The following is a 22916-nucleotide window of genomic DNA, read 5'->3' on the forward strand; positions in this document are numbered from 1 at the left end:
GATGACAAAAATATATTAATGACAAAATGTTTAATATATTATTTTTGTCGCTCACGCCTGTAATCCCAGCACTTTGGGAGGCCGAGGCGGGCGGATCACGAGGTCAGGAGATCGAGACCATCCTGGCTAACACGGTGAAACCCCGTCTCGACTAAAAATGCAAAAAATTAGCCGGGCGAGGCGGCGGGCGCCTGTAGTCCCAGCTACTCGGGAGGCTGAGGCGGGAGAATGGCGTGAACCCGGGAGGCGGAGCTTGCAGTGAGCCGAGATCGTGCCATTGCACTCCAGCCTGGGCGACTAAGCGAGACTCTGTCTCAAAAAATAAAAATAAAATAATATATTATTTTTGTCATATTAAATGACAAAATGTTTAATGTTTTTAATTTTAAAAGGAGTGGCAATATACCAGCTAAATGGTGATTTGGGCCCGGTGCAGTGCCTCACTCCTGTAATCCCAACACTTCAGGAGGTCGAGGCGGGCAGATTGCTCGAGCCCAGGAATTCGAGACCAGCCTGGGCACCAAGACAAAATCCTATCTCTACAAAAAATACAAAACTTAACTGAGCATTGTGGCGTACGCCTGTAGTCCCAGCTACTCTGGAGGCTGAAGTAGGAGGATCACTTGAGCCTGGGAGATTGCAGTAAGCCAAGATCATGCCACTGCACTCCAACCTGGGTGACAGATGGAGACCCTGTCTCAAAAAAAGATGACGTGAACTAGCATGAGGAATGGAAAAATAACCAACTTGAAAGACTCATGGAAAATAAAACCAGTATTAACTTTTTCATTCTGTTCATTCCCACTGACCTATCATGGAAAATAGAACCAGTATTAACTTTTTCATTCTGTTCATTCCCACTGACCTACCTCAAGTCAGCCTCTCCACCAGAACATTGCAATAACCTCAGACTGGTTTTTGTGAACAAAAGAAAGAATAAAAGTTACTGGAGAAAAGCCCTCTCCAGTGTTAACATAATATAATTGCTGTTTTGGGCTTGTTAGCAGGGTCTCTGTACGATTATTTCTTACAAAATAATTAACTGCCTTTGTCTCCCTAAAATGTTTATTTGAGGCATTTTTTTTTTTCTTTTTTGAAAGTTCAGATATTTCTGAGTAGATGCAATTTCTTTTTGTTTTTGTTTTTTGAGATAGAGTCTTGCTCTCACCCAGACTGGAGTGTGATGGCATGGTCTCGGCTTACTGCAACCTCCGCTCTGCCTCCCGAGTTCAAGTGATTCTCCTGCCTCAGCCTCCCAAGTAGCTGGGATTACAGGCATGTGCCACCACACCTGGCTAATTTTTGCATTTTTAGTAGAGACAGGGTTTCACTATGTTGACCAGGCCGGTCTCGAACTCCTGACCTCGTGATCCACCCTCCTTGGCCTCCCAAAGTGCTGGGGTTACAGGCATAAGCCACCGCGCCTGGCCATCTAATTTTTGTATGTTTAGTAGAGTTTTCACCATGTTGGTCAGGCTGGTCTCGAACTCCTGACCTCAAGTGATCCGCCCACCTCGGCCTCACAAAGTGCTGGGGTTACAGGCATGACCCACTGCACCCAGCCATTCCAGGTGTTTTATAAGCATTTATTCTTTACAAATCATCCTACGAAGGAAGTACTATGAACCCAGATCAGATTTTAAGCCCAGGCTACTGTCTTCTAGTTAATTCACTTTTGGTCTTTAAAACCAATAATTCTCTAAGTAAAATATTTTAGGATTTTCTAAACTTGTAGGTTGGTGAGGGATTGTCCATAAATATTACAAAACAGCTGCATTAAAACGTTCTTTAAAAAGTGATGGGAGGCCAGGTGAGGTGGTTCACGCCTGTAATCCCAACACTTTGGGCTGAAATGGGTGGATCCTTTGAGCCCAGGAATTCGAGATCAGCCTGAGCCACATGGCAAAACTCCCTCTCTATAAAAAATACAAAAATTAGCCGAGCATGGTGCTGTGTGCCTGCAGTCCCAGCTACTAGGAAGGCTGAGGTGAGAGGATAGCTTGAGCCTGGGAGGTCAAAGCTACAGTGAGCAGAGTAAGCCACTGCACTCAAGTCTGGGCAACAGAGCAAGACCCTGTCTCCAAAAAAGTAAAAAGTGATGGTGATGTATTTAAAAATAAACTTGTATACATGATTTTTACAATCAACAAATGCAGCTATAATCGTCAGTTATTGGGATTATGTGCAAACCATGTTACTCCTAGACACCCTAGCCCTTTGCATTCTCTTATTCAGTCATTCCCATGTATCTTAGTCAACTTAAATTCATATACAAAAGGCAGAAATTGCCCTCTTATAACCCATACCTTTTCCCAGCTTTTCATTTGATGCTGAACTTTTCTTGCCTTTCATAACTACAAGGCTCAATTTTTTTCATTGTGAATTTCAACCTTTTTGTTTTCAGTTTATAACTCCTAAACCTTCCCAACTGTCAGTAAGTTCTGGCCAAGCACAGTAGCAGACACTGTAATCCCAACACTTTGGGAGGCTGAGATGGGAGAATTGCTTGAGCCCGAGAGTTGAGACCAGCCTAGACCAACATAGTGAGACCCCATCTTAAAAAAAATGCCAGGCAAATTTGCCAGGCATGGTGGTGCCCAACTACTCCAAGGCTAAGGTAGGACCTATAGAGCCTGAAAGGCCACAGTGAGCCATGAATGTGCCACTGCACTCCAGTGTGACAGTGACAGATTGTCTTAAAAAAAAATTTCCGTACCTCCTAGAGTGTTCTGAGAGGTTCAAAAAACAAAATTTATGCTATCTTGGACTTTCACTCGATTAACTTTAGTTTGAAGTCAAGTCAATTTTGAACTATTCTTTTATACTCAAGGCCATAGTCTATACTGTCCAAAAGAACTTTCTGCAGTGGTAATGTTTTACATCTTTGTTGTTCAATAAACTAGCCACACGTGGCTGTTGAGTACTAAACGTGACTAGTGTAACAAGAAGCACATTACCTGGCTAGTTACCCCCACTAGACAGAACATTTGCCGTCAGCTCTTACTATCCCCCAACTTCAATCCTCTGCCTAACCCAGCCTGCTATACACAAGCCTAGCATATCTTGTTTCTTATCTTGCAAAATCTTATAGACCCTTCTAAGCTGCTCAATGTTTATGAATTCACTCAACATTTGAAATTGACTAGAAAACAATATAGTATTTTCCCTTCATATATATATATGTTTATATAGATAAATATATATATAAACTTGTTAGAAAAGTTTGAGGTGGGACTACACTAAACATGGAATTCTATTTATAAGTAAAAACGACAAAAGGTTTGCGTAAGAATATCACTATTTATTTTCCCTCAGGTAATTTTCCTATGGCTTCAACATTTTCTCTTCAAAATCAGAAGAAAAATATCCCAAAGTTTAGAACTGGATCACTTGGCCCTTTCTCTTCTTATCTCCTCCCAGTTCAAAATGCTTGCATCTCTTAATGGCCAGCATCCTCTTGGATCTGCAGTTAGGCTCAACACATTCCAGCCTTAGCACAATCTTCTTTGTGGTCTTAGCCTTCTTCCGGAAAATTGGCTTTGTCTGCCCACCATAGCCACTCTGCTTCCGATCATAGCGCCTCTTTCCCTGGGCATACAAAGAATCCTTGCCCTTCTTATACTGTGTCACTTTGTGAGGCTGATGCTTGCCACACTTCTTACAGAAGGTTCTTCGGGTTTTAGGCACGTTGACCATCTTTGCAGCAGGGCTGTTGTCTATATGATGAAAACTGTAGTAAAATATTTAAGATAGCAGACATTAAACATTCCGAAAAGTGAAAGTGCTATACAAGTAGATATACGAAAACCGTATAAATAATATATAAACCCACCACGTACTCATTTTCCATATGAATAAATGCACATACAAGTGCATACCTTTTTTAAACACTTCGTTTAAATTACTGGAGGACTAATTTTTTGTCAACCTAAAGAACTGAGGCAAGGCCGGGCGCGGTGGCTCATGCCTGTAATCCCAGCACTTTGGGAGGCCGAGGTGAGTGGATCTCCTGAGGTCAGGAGTTCGAGACCAGCCTGACCAACATGGAGAAACCCCCGTCTCTACTAAAAATACAAAATTAGACGGGCGTGGTGGTACATGCCTGTAATCCCAGCTACTCGGGAGGCTGAGGCAAGAGAATGCTTGAACGCGGGGCGCGGAGGTTGCGGTGAGCCAAGATCGCACCATTGCACTCCAGGCTGGGCAACAAGAGCGGAATTCCGCCTCAAAAACAAAAACAAAAAAACAAAACACAACTGGAGCAAAATTCATAAGTAGAGTGTTTATTTGGGCCAAGTTTGAGGACTGCAACCCGGAGCACAGATTCAAATTGCCGTGAATAGCAGCAGTTGCAAGCGGGTTTTTAGAGAAAAAAATGGCAGTTCCTAAGTTGTTTACCAAGAATTTACATTAAAATAACACAAGCGATTGGCTGGCTATACATCGTTCTTTTTATGACAAATTCCAGGAGCACGGACATAATGGGTGAAGCAGCTAGTCAGGAATAAAATGCCAGGCATGAAGTGGGGAGGTGTCCGAAGTCTCATACTCCTGTCTCTCTGGGCCCAGCAAATTTTGCACACCTCAAAGAACTCACAATGCTACGAGCCATTTTTCTTTTCTCATATAGAACAAGATTCACGAAAACCAAGAGCAGCAGCTTTAGGAGGCCCAATACAGTCAGTTTTCTGTACGAAATGGGTTTAATTTATTGTGGCTGCCCCAAAAGAAATGTGCGACTCATCTAATTTTCTTCCGCAGAAAAAGAAGAGTTTCTTTGACTCTCTTTCCCCGAACCACCTCCTCCATTTTCCAACTCTAGAGAATGGCTGGGGCAGTGCGCGACGTCGTAGCTACGGTTACGACCCGCCCAGTTCCTTCTCCGAGAACCACATCAGCGTGGTATCACTTTTCCTCTCCGAAGCACGGTCACCCGTCAGCAGCCTAGAGGGCTGACGTGTCTTTATCAAGCCAGCGCGCCTCGCGATCCTATAGCCGCCATGCCTGAAGGGAGAAGCCTGCTCTCGAACTAAGGCCGACGAGGGCCGTGGGTCTCGCCTTCCCTTTCCTAAGAAGGCCTAGTCCTACCCCGGATTCTGAGCAACGGAGGCTCCTATTGGAACCGCTACAGTTCCGTTCTTAGCTTACCGAGAAACGGCGTCCGACACCCTCGCGTAGCGCAGCTCTCGCCTAACAGGAAAGGGAAGAGAGAAGCGGAAGTAGGAACTGCACCTGAGCGACAGTACTGCGAACCAATAGGCAGCCGGTCACGGCGGCCAGGCGCCTTCGGTCGCGTCTGGAAAGCACCAACCAACGGTCTAAGGGGCGGGCCGGAGGGGTGTGGGCCGGAGGGCCGCGGTGTTCCGCGGGCCAGTTGCGGGTTGTCAGAACTGTCGCCACCGGAGTGGGGCGAGGCTGCGTCGCTCAGTCCTGGCCGTCTAGGGCCCACGTAAGGATGAGAACACAGAGGACGCAGGGCCGCTGGAGGCGCAGGTAACGAAGCTAGGGTGCGGTGGGGCAGCTGCTGGGTTTCTTCCGGGACCCGTGGTGCTGAATGGAGAGGACCGAGACGAAGCCGAGCCGCGGCTCCTAGCGGCGGCGCGGATGCCCGAGCTGTAGCTGCCAGGCGAGGATGTGTGGAGCGCAGGCGGCGCGGGGTAGCTGAGAGGTCTCGGGCCTCAGGACCCCCGGGGTCCGGGATGAGTTAGCGAGGGCAGCCGCGGGGGCCAGTTCCGACCGTGACAGGCCAAGGCGACGGCCGCCGCCCGCCCGCCCCATACGTGCAGAAGCAGCTACTCCTTTCCGCGCCCGCCCGCCCGCGCTCCCGGCCCTGGAGACCATGAGGTTCCGCATCTACAAACGGAAGGTGCTAATCCTGACGCTCGTGGTGGCCGCCTGCGGCTTCGTCCTCTGGAGCAGCAATGGGCGACAAAGGAAGAACGAGGCCCTCGCCCCGCCGTTGGTGGACGCCGAACCCGTGCGGGGTGCCGGCAGCCGTGGCGGGGACCACCCCTCTGTGGCTGTGGGCATCCGCAGGGTCTCCAACGAGTCGGCGGCTCCCCTGGTCCCGGCGGCCCCTCAGCCCGAGGCGGACAACCTGACGCTGCGGTACCGGTCCCTGGTGTACCAGCTGAACTTTGATCAGACGCTGAGGAATGTAGATAAGACTGGCAACTGGGCCCCCCGGGAGCTGGTGCTGGTGGTGCAGGTGCATAACCGGCCCGAATACCTCAGACTGCTGCTGGACTCACTTCGAAAAGCCCAGGGAATTGACAACGTCCTCGTCATCTTTAGCCACGACTTCTGGTCGACCGAGATCAATCAGCTGATCGCCGGGGTGGATTTCTGTCCGGTTCTGCAGGTGTTCTTTCCTTTCAGCATTCAGTTGTACCCTAATGAGTTTCCAGGCAGTGACCCTAGAGATTGTCCCAGAGACCTGTCGAAGAATGCCGCTTTGAAATTGGGGTGCATCAATGCTGAGTATCCCGACTCCTTCGGCCATTATAGAGAGGCCAAATTCTCCCAGACCAAACATCACTGGTGGTGGAAGCTGCATTTTGTGTGGGAAAGAGTCAAAATTCTTCGAGATTATGCTGGCCTTATACTTTTCCTAGAAGAAGATCACTACTTAGCCCCAGACTTTTACCATGTCTTCAAAAAGATGTGGAAACTGAAGCAGCAAGAGTGCCCTGAATGTGATGTTCTCTCCCTGGGGACCTATACTGCCAGTCGCAGTTTCTATGGCATGGCTGACAAGGTAGATGTGAAAACTTGGAAATCCACAGAGCACAATATGGGTCTAGCCTTGACCCGGAATGCCTATCAGAAGCTGATCGAGTGCACAGACACTTTCTGTACTTACGATGATTATAACTGGGACTGGACTCTTCAATACTTGACTGTATCTTGTCTTCCAAAATTCTGGAAAGTGCTGGTTCCTCAAGTTCCTAGGATTTTTCATGCTGGAGACTGTGGTATGCATCACAAGAAAACCTGTAGACCATCCACCCAGAGTGCCCAAATTGAGTCACTCTTAAATAATAACAAACAATACATGTTTCCAGAAACTCTAACTATCAGTGAGAAGTTTACTATGGTAGCCATTTCTCCACCTAGAAAAAATGGAGGGTGGGGAGATATTAGGGACCATGAACTCTGTAAAAGTTATAGAAGACTGCAGTGAAAATCACAATTACAGAAGCAAAAGTGACAGTCTTCTATTTTTGATATTTGTCCAAACAGGACATACAATTGAATAAAAGAGTTTAGGAACTGGTTTCTGCTTTAATACAAAAACAAAATCTTGTAAAAGGTGTCCAAATACATAGTAATCTTTTCCAATTATGTCTGATTAAGATTTAAAACTGAAGGTTTCATTTTGGGAGTAGGATTTTAAAGCTCAATCTGTATCTGCTAAAACTGATTATTGTTGATTGATAGAAGAGGGGAAATTTGATTTAAATTGCATCTATTAATCTTTTTATCTGAAACTTTGTACACTTTTCCACTTTTAAAACCTATTTTAAGTACAGCAAAATTTATTTAAAACTGTCAAAGCAGTAAAAAGTATTACCATGAAATGGTTAGGGTATTAATGGAACAAACCCAGTTTCCCTCTATTGACACACTTACTAGGAAGGGATTGCTTCACTGGTTTAATAATTAAAAAGTTATGTTTATTAAAACACCCTGTCAGAACAGTCATTTTCAGTATTAGATTCCTGTACTGTTGTGTTTTGAGTGTGCTTTGGAACCTTCATAGAACACACTTTCTTTTGGAATGTATTTGATTGATAAGAAAGTTTAAACATTGTTTTCACCTCAATGTAGAAATACAGTGTTTTTTTGTTTTTTTTTTTTTCTTTTAGTGCTGACAAAATAAAATACTCATTTTTGCATAAAAAGGTTCCTAATCCTTTTGCAGAATAAGTTTTGTTTACTCTTTATAGCAAGTTTAGTGAAGGCATTCTACAAGTTTTGAGTTAGCATTATATTTTAATATTTATTATTGCCACATTGTATAATTGAGTTTGAAATAAAACCCAGCTCATGACAATGCATTCCCTGTGCAAGAAACTGTTTGGCTTTCAAATTACCCAGGCATAGATAATGAACAATAAAATGTTGCTGTGTAAGGTAAATACAGCGTAAATTGTTTTTGAAAGCCAGAAATGGTACAAAGTTCAGTCATGCCAAAGTGAAATACTTTCTAGTGCCGGCTTTAACTTAAATCATACTTTTTAAAAGGACAGATACAGAAAATTATAGGAAACAGGCTTAAATTTTGCTCCATATTTAATGTAGAAGTTTCCCTTAATTTGTAATTGCATTCAACCAAAAATTTCTCATAAAAGACTAATTTCTGTGTAAAGATATTAGGGGCTGGGTGTGGTGGCTCATGTCTGTAATCTCAGCACTCTGGGAGTCTGAGGCAGGCAGATTGCTTGAACTCAGGAGTTTGAGACCAGCCTGGGCAACATGGCAAAAACCCATTGCTACCAAAAATACAAAAAATTAGCCTGGTGTAGTGGTGCATCTGTAGTCCCAGCTACTTGAGAGGCTGAGGTGGGAGGATCCTTTGAGTTTGGGAGGCAGAGGTTGCAGTGAGCCTAGAGCATGCCACTGCACTCCAGCCTGGGCAACAGAGTGAGCCTCCATCTCAAGAAAAAAAAAAGTTACTTCAACTTACAACTATTAAATGGTAGTCTCAAAATTATTGCATCAATTTAAGATTCATAGTGGTTTAAGAGCACATATGCTCATCCAAGTTGAGGTAAATAGTTCTCTTGCTTTACGAGCTACCTTTAGACTTACCCTCACAGCCCAATCTGGTGCAAGATTTGGGGGGGGTTAAATAAGGGTGAATCAGGAGGCTTTTTACCTATTTCTGGTACTCTGACCTGACATCACTAGTTCAAAGAACTAAAAACTTAGGTTATTTCCAGGACAGAGCTAAGAAGGCCAGAGTCTGAAGTAGCAGCTGTTTTTGAAACAAATAGATCAGTTCCTGGCTTTGAGGGTTAGTGATTAGATCAACAAATATTTTCCTTTCTGCATTTTCTTTTCCTTTCTGCATTTCCTTCCTTTAATTTTCTTGCCCTAAAATTTTTTGTGAGAAAAAAACCTGTTAGGATCTTCTCTTTGCCTCACATTTTAGGTGTTATAAAAGAAATTGATTATGCAGGAGGCTGAGATGAGAGCTTTGCTTGAGCCTAGGAGTTTGAATCCAGCCTGGACAACATAGCAAGACCCTATCTGTTGTTTTTTTTGAAACGGAGTCTCTCTTTGTCACCCAGGCTGGAGTGCAGTGGTGTGATCTCAGCTCACTGCAAGCTCTGCCTCTCGGGTTCATGCCATTCTCCTGCCTCAGCCTCCTGAATAGCTGGGACTATAGGCGCCTGCCACCACGCTTGGCTAATTTTTTATATTTTTAGTAGAGACAGGGTTTCACCATGTTAGCCAGGATGGTCTCCATCTCCTTACCTCGTGATCCACCCGCCTCGGCCTCCCAAAGTGCTGGGACTACAGGCGTGAGCCACCGCGCCCAGCCGACCCTATCTCTTAAAGAAAGAAAGTGATTAGGAAACACTGGCTTTTTTTGTTTTTTTGTGTGTGTAATAATATAATGAAGGCAATTTTCCTATCAGAGCAAATTGCCAGATTCAAAAAATTCCAGTTTTACTCTTAAATTTCTATAAAACCACAAGATGTTTTAGTATTTCAATAACTTATAAGAAATTCTTCAAAATTGAATTTTCAAAATCATTACTAAATAACTAAATCTATTATATATACTTTATGTGACAAAAATATATATAGTTTGTGTGACAAAGTGAAATATAGAGTTGATGAAAAATACTATATTTTATCTGGTGTATTTGTATCCTAATTATTTAGATTAATATTGGTTAGTAAAGTTCTTTCCCCTCTAAGTTCTATTTCAAGCTTAAAAATGTCCTATTTAGTGAGACTGAGAAACAGTTTTGAAATTCTACCCCCAACACATGTACTCACAATTCCAGTTAATTGCATTCTTGAGAATTACTTTGTGTGACAAACACAACTTAGTGAATATTTTGAAATTTTATTAAAGTAATGACAAAGCAAAATTTAACACAGAAGTATATATACACAGGTTATATTAAACAATGTTTTAACTCTCAAATAGAAAAATATACACATCTATTACAGGAATCACAAAACTTATCTCCATAAGGAAACTTTAAACTCCAGAGGTAAAAAAATAAAAATCTCCAGTTTCCCCCATGAGAATCAAAACTGCAATTTAAAAAAAAAAAAAAATTGCAAATTTTAATTTTATACTTTAATGCCTTTAGTTTTAAGACAACAGTTAACAGAATCAATTTTAGATACAGGCATTTTTTAACCTTAATATTTAAAAGTCCAAAATTATATAGAATTAATCCAAATCATATAGCAAAGAATTCTGAAAATTGAATGCACAATTGGTCACATGATCTTTAATGACCTGTACACTACCATCCTGCATATTGGTTTCTTTTATGCTGTCAAATCCAGGTATATTGTGAACTGTAGTTTTGTTCAGTAATGAAGATAGGTGATCTCCATCTGTTTCTTCAGTTATTATTGACTCGTTTAAGTTATCTTTTTCCTCATTTGAGCAAGTAGCACTTTTTTCTTTTATAAATTCAGATTGCATTTTTGACTCAGGTTGCTGAGATTTTCCAAGTATCATTTGAGAAACATCAAGAGACTCTTGTTGAAAGCATGTAACTGAACCAAAGCTATCTATTTGTAGTGCTTTAACTGCTATAGATGAATCAGAATCAGTTGTAGAGGTGTTACAATGTTCTATATATTCCTTTTTAGTTAGACGACTTTCTTCGTTTACTCTTTCTTCCTTTCCTTGTAGCTGATCAGAGTTACCACATTCTTGCAACTATGTCAAGAGAAACAACCAATTAATAATTATTTGAAATAATATAAAATTAAATTGTACTACCTCCTGGCCTCAAATGATCCACCTCCTTAGCCTCCCAAAGTGCTGGGATTACAGGCATGAACCACCACAACTGGTTTGCTGCCAGTCTTTTTTTTTTTTTTGAGATTGAGTCTGGCTCTGTCGCCCAGGCTGGAGTGCAGTGGTACAATCTTGGCTCACTGCAACCTTTGCCTCCCAGATTCAAGCGATTCTCCTGCTTCAGCCTCCAAAGTAGCTGGGATTACAGGCGTCCGCGACCATACCCAGCTAATTTTTATATTTTTAGTACAGACGGGGTTTCACAATGTTGGCCAGGCTGGTCTCAAACTCCTGACCTCAGGTGATCCGCACACCTTGGCCTCCCAAAGTGCTGGGATTACAGTTGTGAACTACTGCACCCAGCCTACTGCCAGTCATTTTTTAACAATGTAAGCCTGGCATTGATATCCTGATTATATCCTTTCACAACAATAATCCATACTTTTCAACATGGTCTACAAAACTATTTAAGTTATTCTTATAAGCACATTGTTGAATTTCTTGAATTTTCTTGAATTCCTCTTAATTTTTCGGAGCCGCCCTTCTAATACATATGTCTGCCAATTGTGGTAGTTACTAAATTATTTGCATCTTCAATACTGAAGACTATAAAAATGACCAAAATTAAGATTGAATTAGAAAGAATGTTACGACATAGTTCCCATGGTTTGAGAGTCAAAAAAGATTGTATGTCCCTGGACTAGTACTCAAACTTCCTAAGTGTTATTCTCTCTTTGTTCCTCATTGTAGGGTTATTTTGGGATTAAATGAGATGACGTGAAAATGAACAGCAAAGTGTGTAGCACATAATAAATACACAGACAAAAGGCTTTCCTTGGCCGGGCGCAGTGGCTCACGCCTGTAATCTCAGCACTTTGGGAGGCCGAGGCGGGCGGATCATGAGGTCAGGAGATCGAGGCCATCCTGGCTAACACGGTGACACCCAATCTCTACTAAAAATACAAAAAATTAGCCGGCCATGGTGGCACGCTCCTGTAGTCCCAGCTACTCAGGAGGCTGAGGCAGGAGAATCTCTTGAACCCAAGAGGCAGAGGTTGCAGTGAGCCGAGATCACGCTACTGCACTTCAGCCTGGGTGACAGAGCGAGACTCTATCTCAAAAAAAAAAAAAAAAGACTTTTCTTCTCTTAACATCACTCTGCTCCACCATTATGTTCATTTTGTTTAAAGTTATGACATTAGAAATGAATAATTTGTTAGGTTTTAACTCTGTGCTTCATTACTCCTCTATAGAGCCCACCAACTTCCTTACCTTTGCATTAATTTCAATCTTATTATCAGTAACTTGAAGAACTTCAATTAATGGTGGGGTTAAGGACATACACTGTTTGAATGGAGAGCTCAGGACCTCTTCAAGAAACTCATTAACATTTTCTTCATTGACAAATAACCTTTCCTAAAATAAAAAGGGAAAAAATATTCTGCCTTATAAGTCACACTTGACACAGTTGTATCTCAAAGCAGCTCACAAAATTTCTCACATTGTTCAGGGGTATATTTTTTAAAATGTTTATTTTGGCCGGGCGCAGTGGCTCAAGCCTGTAATCCCAGCACTTTGGGAGGCCGAGACGGGCGGATCACGAGGTCAGGAGATCGAGACCATCCTGGCTAACACGGTGAAACCCCGTCTCTACTAAAAAAATACAAAAAACTAGCCGGGCGAGGTGGCGGGCGCCTGTAGTCCCAGCTACTCGGGAGGCTGAGGCAGGAGAATGGTCTAAACCCGGGAGGCGGAGCTTGCAGTGAGCTGAGATCCGGCCACTGCACCCCAGCCTGGGCGACAGAGCAAGACTCTGTCTCAAAAAAAAAAAAATGTTTATTTTAATGTTATTCCTATGAGCTGTCTTGGAAAAATTTAAGTTTGGTATTATACAGAGCAGTAAGAGTTGTACTGAGGACAAACATAAATGTATAGGAAAAGAACCTAAAAGAAAGAGGTCTTGGTACTTTGTCTATTAAATCTGACCTTTTAGTATTTCTTTTCTTTCTTTTTTTGTTTGTTTTGTTTTGTTAAGACATAGTCTCACTCTGTTGCCTATGCTGGAGTGCAGTGGTGCAATCTCGGCTCACCGCAACCTCCGCCTCCCAAGTTCAAGCAATTCTCCTGCCCCAGACTACCAAGTAGCTAGGATTACAGGCAACCGCCACCACGCCGGGATAATTTTTGTGTTTTTGGTAGAGACGGGGTTTTACCATGTTGGCCAGGCTGGTCTTGAACTCCTGACCTCAAGCTATCCACCTGCCCTGGCCTCCCAAAGGGCTGGGATTACAGGTGTGAGCCACTGCACCTGGCCTCTTTTAGTATTTCATAAGAATAACATCATCTCTAGGGCTATAAATGGGATCCCAGATACAAAATATAATTCAGCTTTAAAACATTTCCTAATGAGGTGGCTAAGAAATATACATGAAAGGATCTATTCCAATTTTGTGTGACCAGTTTGCCTTATAGTTCTTGGGCAGGTAAGAGCTAATTACAGTATTTTATTTAAAAGAAGTGGTGTGTTTTTTTGTTTATTTTTGTTTTTGAGACAGAGTCTTGCTCTGTCACCCAGGCTGGAGTGCAGTGGCATAATCACGGCTCATTGCAGCAGCCTTGACCTTCTAGGCTCAAGTGATCTTCCCCCACCTCAGCCTCCAGAGTAGCTGGGACCACAGAACATGCCACCATTCTCAGCTAATTTTTGTATTTTTTTGTAGAGACAGGGTTTTGCCATGTTGCTTAGGCTGGCCTCAAACTTCTGGACTCAAGTGATCCACCTGCTTTGGCCTCCCGAAGTGGTGGGATTACAGGCATGAGCCACAACCACACCCAGCCCTTTTTTTTTTCCCCCTTGAGACAGGGTCTCGATTTGTTGCCCAGGCTGGAATGCAGTGGCACTCATAGCTTCCTGCAGCCTTGACCTCCCTGGCTCAAGCAATCCTCCCATCTGTGCCCCCAAGTACCTAGGTACCTGGGACTACAGGTGCATGCCATAATGCCCAACTAATTTTTACATTTTTTGGGCCGGGTGTGGCAGCTCACACCTGTAATTCCAGCACTTTGGGAGGCCAAGGCGGGTGGATCACTTGAGGTCAGGAATTCAAGACCAGCCTGGCCAACATAGTGAAACCCTGTCTCTACTAAGACTGTGATCACTTGAACCCGTGAGGCAGAGACTGCAGTGAGTCCAGCCTGGGTGACAGAGTGAGGCTCTGTCTCAAAAGAAAAAAAAATTTTTTTTAAAGTTTTTTGTAGAGACAGGTCTCACTTTGTTGCCCAGGCTGCTCTCCAACTCCTGGATTCAAGCTGTCCTCCCACCTTGGCCTCCCAAAGTGCTAGGATTACGGGTGTGAGCCACTACACCCAGTCAAGAAGTGTATTGTATTTTTAAGCACTGGGATACTCCAGTGTGACATTAGCAAACTGTATAGTTATTAAAAGAATAAAGTAGAGCGCATATATTCAGGGCATTTTGAATCTACGCTCCAGAGAAAAGGTAAATTATGAAAAAAAATAGGTTGGGCACAGTGGCTCATGCCTATAATTCCAGCACTTTAGGAAGCCAAGGCGGGTGGATTGTTTGAGCCAGAAGTTCGAGACCAGCCTGGGCAACATGGCAAAACCCAGCTCTACAAAAAATACAAAAATTAGCCAGGTGTGGTGGCATGCACCTGTGGTCCTAGCTACTCCAGAGGCTAAGCTGGGAGGATGGCTTGAGTCTGGGAGGTTGAGGCTGCAGTGAGCCATGATCGCACCACTGCACTCCAGCCTGGATGAGACAGACTGAGACCCTGTCTCCAAAAATAAATAAATAAAGAATGAGATAGATTTCGAGATGCTGACACGAAAAGATTTCCAAATTATTACTAGGAAATGCAAAAATCACTCTTTTACCTGAATTCCAAACACAAAGCAGTTTGTTCACGTCAAGTGAATACAGGTATATAGTTAGGGTGTGGGGAGAATAACCATATTTTAAATTACTTAATTTATAAAAGCAGTTCATTGTTGCCCCAAATAAAAATGTTTTCCTCTGTACTTTTATATAAGCAAATTTTGTAATTACAAAATAAACACAGCTCATTGTTTGGTCCAAATAGGTAGAAAATATCAGAAAGAAACAAGTTTCAAGTTATCTTCTATTGGGAACATATATTCAGGGCCACTTGAATATGTGTCTCCCGGGTTACAGTCCTCTATTTTGGCCCAAATAAACTCTCTCTACACACACACACACACTCCGTTTTTTCTTTGAGACGGAGTCTTCCTCTGTCACCAGACTGGAGTACTATGGCGCCATCTCGGCTCACTGCAACCTCCACTTCCCGGGTTCAACAAATTCTCCTGCCTCAGCCTCCCAAGTAGCTGGGACTATAGGTGCGCATCACCACACCCGGCTAATTTTTGTATTTTTAGTAGAGACGGGGTTTCACCATGTTGGCCAGGATGGTCTCAATCTCCTGACCTCGTGATCTGCCTGCCTCAGCCTTCCAAAGTGCCGGGATTACAGGCGTGAGCCACCACGCCTGGCTGTATATTTTTCTTCCATTAAACAGTATTTAAAATCGTGAAAACCTACCAAAACAAAAGTGAACCTTGAGAATAGAAAGATTTTACATTTAGAGTAATTGGCCTTGCTATTATTTGAAGATCCAGAATAACACTGTGTTACAGAAACATCCCCATCAAAAGCATTTCTAAGGTTCATGCCTCTAGAAAAAGACATCATCTTTGACTCATTGCAAATAATACACCAAATATTTTAATTTTTAGTTAACCCAAGGAATATATAACAGAAATGGTTATGAATAAAATACAGAAGATTTGCGGCGGGCGCGGTGGCTCACGCCTGTAATCCCAGCACTTTGGGAGGCTGAGGCGGGTGGATCACGAGATCAGGAGATGAAGACCATCCTGGCTAACACGGTGAAACCCCCTCTCTACTAAAAATACAAAAAATTAGCCGGACGTGGTGGCGAGCACTTGTAATCCTAGCTACTTGGGAGGCTGAGGCAGGAGAATCCTTTGAACCCAGGAGGCGAAGGTTGCAGTGAGCCGAGATCGCGCCACTGCACTCCAGCCTGGGCGGCAGAGCGAGACTCCGTCTCAACAATAACAACAAAATAAATAAAATAACCTCTTCCCAGAAGAGGTGCAGTTAACGTATGTACTGTTAGGTTCAACAAATATTTATCACACTTTGTTAAATGCTAGTCATTGTGCTAAATATTAGTAGGGACCTAAGCATGATTACGAGATGCAAAGTGACATAATCTCAATTTAATATAGCGCCAACCCAAGGACAATCCCGCCAAAATCTTAGACTAAAATTAAGCAGCACCATATGGCCCAAAGGGCATTTGAACATAATAACTGTGTGAGTAACTGGATAAGTAACTGGCTGAGTTACTTTTCCTCTCTGGAAGTAAATTATTCTTCTCTACTTTCTAAGCTCGGAAAAAATGATTTACTAACTTCAAATGCCCATTATAGAGTGCTTTTTAAACTTCTTTGTGTTACAAACCCCTTTTAAGAACATAACTAAAATTATAGCCCTTCTCCCCGGAAGAGATCACTCCCTACTTTTTGCATACAATTCCAGAGGTCTACGGCTCCCTGAAAATTCATTTAAGGTCTCCTTCCGAGTCAATGGACCTCAGGAAACAACGCATTCGAGGTAACTTTGAAGATCTGAAACCCATCCACCAGATGCGATGCATGTTGTTTTTTTTTTTTTTTTCAAAATACGCTTAACAAGCACTGACATCTTTCATCATGTGCATCAGTGCAAGTCATTACAAGAAAAGTTATAATGGAAAATGCTTTGTTTAGGATAAACTGAAAAGGTGCCCGTAATGGCAGGTTTTTGTTTTTTTTTTTGAGATGGAGTCTCGCTCTGTCGCCCAGACTGTTCTGCAGTGGCACGATATCGGCTCACTGCAACCTCCGCTTCCCGGGTTCAAGCGATTCTCGTGCCTCAGCCTCCCAAGTAGCTAGGACTACAGGCGCCCGCTACCATGCCCTGCTAATTTTGTATTTTTAGTAGAGACAGAATTTCATCATATTGGCCAGGCTGGTCCAGAACTCCTGACCTCGTGATCCGCCCGCCTAGGCCTCCCAAAATGCTGGGATTACAGGCGTGAGCCACCGCGCCCGGCCCGTAATAGCAAATTTTTTAAGTGAGATGGGATATTTCAAATATGAGGACTCTGGAAAGAACTGTTACCTCCAAAGAATCGTTGTTTACACCATAATACCACTCTCTCCAATGTCCTTGGCTCTCTGGAGATTTTGCCAGTTCTATCACTGCATTGTTTGAAGAAATGCTAATCACAGGTTCTGTGGTACTCAATTTATTCTCTGGAGCAAATTGCAAAAAGAAGGAATAAACTAAGTCTTGTGTGGAGAAGCGTAATTTGTACCAGAGGGGATTCAAATCTCCTTGAAGACTTTGCGGCTGGATCCGAGGCACCTGAATGAGCAGAGTCAAGGTTTCTTTGTCCTGATTACACAGTAACGGAGGACACAAAGGCTCCCCGCTCTTGGTCCCGGGACCACCCATGGCGCGGGCTGAGGGCTCGCAGCGCTTGCCCTCCGACTCCGCGCGCGTCTCCACACCGGTATCTCCGCGCGCACTCTCTCTTCCCGCATAAGACTCCCAGGCAAGGCCCCGGCAGGACGTACAAAGGGAGCCTCCGCCACCAGGTGAGTTCTCTCCTCCGGGAGATGGTTCCTCCACGCTGCCCGGCGGCGACCCCGCGTGCGTGCTCAAGTCCTGCTCCCCCGGCTTGGGGACACGTTCCTCTCCAGCGCCGGCCGGCGGGGACGCCACCTTGGGGTCGCCCACGGTGGTGACCCCAGAGCTCGCAGCCCCAGCCACGCAGGTATCGCGGCCTCCGTCCTCGGCGGGACTCCCCACGGGTCCCGCCTCCCCCTCGTGAACGGAAGTGCAGGCCTGGCCGTCAGTTCCGGACGGGTCCAAGGACTCTTCCGGCGTGGCGGCGGCGACTGCGCCGGCGACGGCGGGATCCCGGCGCGCGGCCGGTAGTACCACTGGCAGCGTAACCACCAGCTGCCGCCGGGCCTTGTTGAATTGTGCCTTGCCGCGGCCGTCGTCCACTGGGTACGGGAGCGATAGCCGCAGCCGGTAGTCGGGTTTCCTTGAGTCGAGGCACAGCAGCTTTCCCGTCACCTCCAGCGCCGCCTGCGCGGCCGAGCGCAACAGCGGCAGTTCTATGGTGACCACCAGTTCATGGGGTACGGGGCTCGGGGCTGAGTCCCGGGAGCAGCGGTAATCCTGGAGGTCCACGTGGTGGCGCTGCACCACGCTGTAGCGGGGCTCAGTGGGGGCGGGCTGCAAGGCCGCTTCCGGAGGGGAGGGCGCCCGGGGCCCGTGGGTTGCAGAGTTCCCGGAGGTTGCCGGGTACTGGTAGGGGTAGGGGAAGTCCGGGAGAGGACCCTTCGGCTCCTCCTCAGGCCTGGCCAGGATGACCCCGGGCAGGGGTGTGCGCAGCACCGCAGCCTCGGGGGTCCCCTTATACTTGGCTTTCAGGGTCTTGGCATTCCTGCGGTCCAGCTTCACGCCGAACTGCTTCTCGACTGCCTCCAGGGCCGTAGCGTCCAGCATCTGGCGGAAGCCCTCGTGCCGCCGGGCCAGCGCTAGCGCGTCTGGATGGAAGACCACGTCGTAGACCATGTATCGGCTGCTGTTGCGCCCCGCGTACTCACGGCCTGGCGCCAAGCTGTAGGGCAGGGACCAGTGACTGCCAGGAGCTGCTCCCCGGTCGTCATCGGAGCCGGGCCGGCTGCTGGGCGCGCCCACCAGCGCATTGCTGCAGACGTTCACGAAGCAGCGCCGTGTCCCGTCCAGGCTGGTGCGCAGCACGTGCCCCGGCTCCGGGTGCACGAACCGCACCTCCACCCCGCGCTCACGCTCTAGCGCGGTGATCTCCGCCTCGTAGCGCCGCCGGTTCTCCGGGTTGGTGAGCTCCTCGGCGTACTGGGAGAACATTCGCCGGAACTCCGGGTCCTGGAAGGCGGAGGTGAGCCGCTGGACCTCCTCTCCACTCAGGTCTAAGTCCTCCAGCGACGAGGAGGCCTCCGCTTTGGCCATACTGCCCTGTGGCTTCTCGCCCTCTGGCCAAGGGGGATCAATCTGAGACTGGCTTGGGGGATCCGCCTCAGAGTCTCTTGGCAGCCGAGAGTGACGCGGTGGAGATCAGTAAGCGGTGGAGATCAGTAACGGCTGGAAAATTGAGCCTTGAGCAGCGCGTGCTTGTTGCCATAGTGACACCACTAACATTCGGGAGGAGGGGTAGAAATCTTGGTGGAATAGGCTGGGCGCGTGGTTCAGGCCTGTAATCCCAGCACTTTGGGAGGCCGAGGTGGGCGGATCACGAAGTCAGGAGATTGAGACCATCCTGGCTAAAACGGTGAAACCCCGTCTCTACTAAAAATACAAAAAAATTAGCCGGGCTAGGGGGCGCCTGTAGTCCCAGCTACGTGGGAGACTGAGGCAGGAGAATAGCGTGAACCCGGGAGGCGGAGCTCTTGCAGTGAGCCGAGATCGCGCCACTGCACTCCAGCCTGGGCGACAGAGCGAGACTCCGTCTCAAAAAAAAAAAAAAAAAAGGAAATAATGGTGGAATAGTGGAAATGCCAGAAATAGCCCTCTTAGATTCTTCAAACTAACTCACCGCTGTACTTTCTCTGTTTTATAGATTCCTGTGCCATAGTGCAGTTACTTACTTCTGCAGAATAATTATCGTAGTAACTGTCATAATTTCCAGCATTACGTGCATTATCCCATTCATTGCTCACACCACTAAAAGATAAAAACCTCATCCCCCTTTCACAAACAAGAAGATGGGACCTGAGAAATTGAACCGAGGTCACATAGCCAGTGTATTCAACAGGCGAATCCAAACCTAAGTTTATCTGCGTTTTTCACTTTGCTAAACCAACATTTCAATCTTTTTTGTTGTTGTTGAGATAGTCTCACTCTGTCTCCCAGGCTGGCATGCGGTGGCGAGATCTTGGCTCACTGCAGCTTTAGCTTCCCGGGTTCAAGCAATTCTCCTGCCTCAGCCTCCCAAGTAGCTGGGATTACAGGTGCCTGCAACCACGCCGGGCTAATTTTTGTATTTTTAGTAGAGATGGGGTTTTACCATGTTGGCCAGGCTGGTCTTGAACTCTTGACCTCAGGTGATCCACCCTCCTCGGCCTCCCAAAATGCTGGGATTACAGACGTGAGCGATGGCGCCCGGCCAACCTTTCAATCTCAGTGTTCCTCCTTTGCATTTTCTGGCGATTCCACTATAATATTTACCCAGTAAAAACTCATTTAGGGCAAGACATATGGGCAGGGTGTTCATAAACAATTGCCAGTGGCCCGTGAACATATAAGACTACATTAATAATAAAAATGCAAATATACCACATTTAAACTACCAAAATAGCAAAGCTCCTTATAGTTACTGTGTTTCCTTGGGGTGGGAGTAGACTTTAGTAAAATCTTTTTAGAAAGCAGTTGTGCAATTGTATCAACACCATTTATTCATTTGTGTATGTATGTATATATTTTTGAGACAGGATCTCACTCTGTTACCCAGGCTGGAGTGCAGCTTCAACCTCTCCGGGGCTCAAGCAGTACTCCTGCCTCAGCCTCCCAAGTAACTGGGACTACAGGCATGCGCCACCATGCCTGGCTAATTTTTTAAGTTTTTGTAGAGATAGGGTTCTCACTGTGTTGCCCAGGCTGGTCTCCAACTCCTGGATTCAGATGATCCTCACACCTTGGCCTCCCAGAGTGCTAGGATTATAGGCGTGAGCCACCACACCAGGTCCAAAACCCTTTTTTTTTTTTTTTTTTTTTTGAGGCTATCTCACTCTTTTGCCCAGGCTGGAGTGCAGTGGTGCAATCATGGCTCACTGCAACCTCCGCCTCCCAGGTTCAAGCAATTCTCGCTGCCTCAGCCTCCCAAGTAGCTGGGATTACAGTCACTCACCACCACATCCGGCTAAGTTTTGTATTTTTAGTAGAGATGGGGTTTCACCATGTTGGCCAGGCTGGTCTCCCACCTTTGACCTCAAGTGATCTGCCCACGTCAGCCTCCCAAAGTGCTGGGATTACAGGCATGAGCTACCGCGCCTGGCCTAAAACCTTTCTAATGTGCTTTTTTTTTTTCACCCAAATGCCCTTAGAGTATTTGACACAATACTCTTAGAACATTCTCAAGGTGACATCATTTATGATTCTAAAGGTTTGAGAAGAATCTACAAATTCAACAATGGAACTGATTGAGCAGGTTTTGGTAGAGCCACACAACAGAATTTTGTACAACCATTGAAAATGATCATATGGAAGTATGCTTATTTACTGGAGTAGTTATTTATTCATTGGTAATTGGTCAATTCAGTGATCATTTTTCTATTCTCAGCAACATTTAACACAGTTGATGTTGGCATTACCTCAGTGACAAGACACTTTCCAGATTTCTCTTCTATCTCATCAGTCACTCTCATAGTTTTGCTCTGTAGGTATCTACTTCTTTTCAACTTCTACATGGAAATGCCCCAAAACTAGGACCCAGTCTGTTACCCATCTATATTCTCCTTCAGAAATATATTTACACTCACACATACTTGTCTTACACTCAGGTTTTACACTCCTATATCCAGCTGCACATTCGAGGTGTCCATTTGAGTGATTAATATGTAAGCTACTCAGGCTTGAAATGATCCAGATCAGCAGAACTCCTGACTGTCTTCCCAAACCACTGCCTCATCTTATGGTCTCTTGGAAGCATTCAAAGCAGTTGACTGCCCCCTTGAAACACATCTTTCTCATGTTTTGCAGAACTCCAAACTGTCCCATTTTCCTCCTCCTTTATGCTCCTGCCAGTTTTCCAAATGTGGGAGTCACCCAAGGCTTTGTTCATCAGCCCTCTTACCTAATCATATTTCTTCCAAGATGTCTTATGCAGGCCCATAGTTTTAAATGCCATCTGTGTTCAAATTAGTCCTTTCAAGAAATATTTATTGTGTGCTCATTGCACTTATTATATAGGTAATTAACAAGGATGTGAAGCAGTTGCATTTCCTTTTTTTTTTTTTCTTTGAGACAGAGTCTTGCTCTATCGCCTAGGCTGGAGTGCAATGGCGCGATCTTGGCTCACTGCAACCTCCGTCTCCTGGGTTCAAACGATTCTCCTGCATCAGCCTCCCAAGTAGCTGGGATTGCAGGGGCCCACCACCATGCCCGGCTAATATTTGTATTATTTAGTAGAGATGGGGTTTCACTATATTGGTCGGGCTGGTCTCGAATTCCTGACCTCAGGTGATCCGCCCAAATCAGCCTCCCAAAGTGCTGAGATTACAGGTGCAAGCCACCATGCCCAGCCAGCAATTACACTTTCATATCCTGGGAGTCTGTATTGGAACACTGTTAACATAATGCTTATGACAATGAAATTCTACTCCCAGATACACATTCAACAGAAACACGTATCCCCTACCAAAAGACATGTACTACAATGTGTGTATTCATAGCGGCACTATTCATAACTGACAAATTCTGGAAACAACCCAAATTCTCATTCATAGTAGAATGGAAAAATAAATGGTAAATACCCGCCCATACAATGCACTACTCAACGGTATAGATGAATATCATTAACATCATGGTGCTTGAAAGAAACCAGATGTAAAATAATACATATGACTCTGTCATATAATAGACAAAACTTGGCAAAATAAATCTGTTAAGCCAAGCTAGTGATGGCCATTTTGGGAGAGCTTCTGGGGTGAGAGTCTGTTAATCTTGGTTACATTGGGTATGCAATTTGTGAAATTCATTGTGCTGTACACTGACAATAGATTTTGTGTATCTTTTAAAGTCAAAAAATGTACT

The 22916-nt window shown here is 45.1% G+C and overlaps 3 protein-coding genes across 4 annotated transcripts; 1 reads left to right on the forward strand and 2 right to left on the reverse strand.

Moving 5' to 3' along the window:
* Positions 1-3280: 3280 nt before the first annotated feature.
* On the reverse strand, positions 3281-5203 carry RPL36AL (ribosomal protein L36a like). The gene is made up of 2 exons (XM_005595163.3): positions 5149-5203; positions 3281-3730 (listed from the first exon to the last, which is right to left on the reverse strand). The coding sequence occupies exon 2, from the start codon at positions 3694-3696 to the stop codon at positions 3376-3378; it is 321 nt and encodes a 106-aa protein (XP_005595220.1). The 5' UTR covers positions 3697-3730; positions 5149-5203; the 3' UTR covers positions 3281-3375.
* A 124-nt stretch (positions 5204-5327) lies between these two features.
* Positions 5328-8141, forward strand: MGAT2 (alpha-1,6-mannosyl-glycoprotein 2-beta-N-acetylglucosaminyltransferase). The gene has a single exon (XM_045396362.3). It carries the CDS (start codon positions 5840-5842, stop codon positions 7181-7183), a length of 1344 nt encoding a protein of 447 aa, XP_045252297.1. The 5' UTR covers positions 5328-5839; the 3' UTR covers positions 7184-8141.
* Positions 8142-10072: 1931 nt separating this feature from the next.
* On the reverse strand, positions 10073-19213 carry DNAAF2 (dynein axonemal assembly factor 2). 2 transcript variants are annotated; one of them, XM_005595161.4, is made up of 3 exons: positions 17232-19213; positions 12275-12418; positions 10073-10921 (listed from the first exon to the last, which is right to left on the reverse strand). In XM_005595161.4, exons 1-3 carry the CDS (start codon positions 19116-19118, stop codon positions 10421-10423), a joined length of 2532 nt encoding a protein of 843 aa, XP_005595218.3. In that variant the 5' UTR covers positions 19119-19213; the 3' UTR covers positions 10073-10420. The 2 variants fall into 2 exon arrangements, with proteins under 2 accessions (XP_005595218.3, XP_005595219.3); XM_005595162.4 differs by lacking the exon at positions 12275-12418.
* Between the last annotated feature and the right edge of the window lie 3703 nt (positions 19214-22916).

The sequence above is a fragment of the Macaca fascicularis genome, chromosome 7 (genome assembly GCF_037993035.2).
Source record: "Macaca fascicularis isolate 582-1 chromosome 7, T2T-MFA8v1.1".
Classification (NCBI taxonomy): Eukaryota; Metazoa; Chordata; class Mammalia; order Primates; family Cercopithecidae; genus Macaca; species Macaca fascicularis.

Excerpts from the sequence above, each read along its gene's own strand:
- RPL36AL (XM_005595163.3), bottom strand. The coding sequence starts at position 3,696 with ATGGTCAACGTGCCTAAAACCCGAAGAACCTTCTGTAAGAAGTGTGGC.
- MGAT2 (XM_045396362.3), top strand. The coding sequence starts at position 5,840 with ATGAGGTTCCGCATCTACAAACGGAAGGTGCTAATCCTGACGCTCGTG.
- DNAAF2 (XM_005595161.4), bottom strand. The coding sequence starts at position 19,118 with ATGGCCAAAGCGGAGGCCTCCTCGTCGCTGGAGGACTTAGACCTGAGT. Across the intron at positions 12,419-17,231 it reads TAAACAACGATTCTTTGGAG|GAAAGGTTATTTGTCAATGA; the intron begins GTAACAGTTCTT and ends TTTTTATTTTAG. Across the intron at positions 10,922-12,274 it reads AGATTGAAATTAATGCAAAG|TTGCAAGAATGTGGTAACTC; the intron begins GTAAGGAAGTTG and ends CTCTTGACATAG.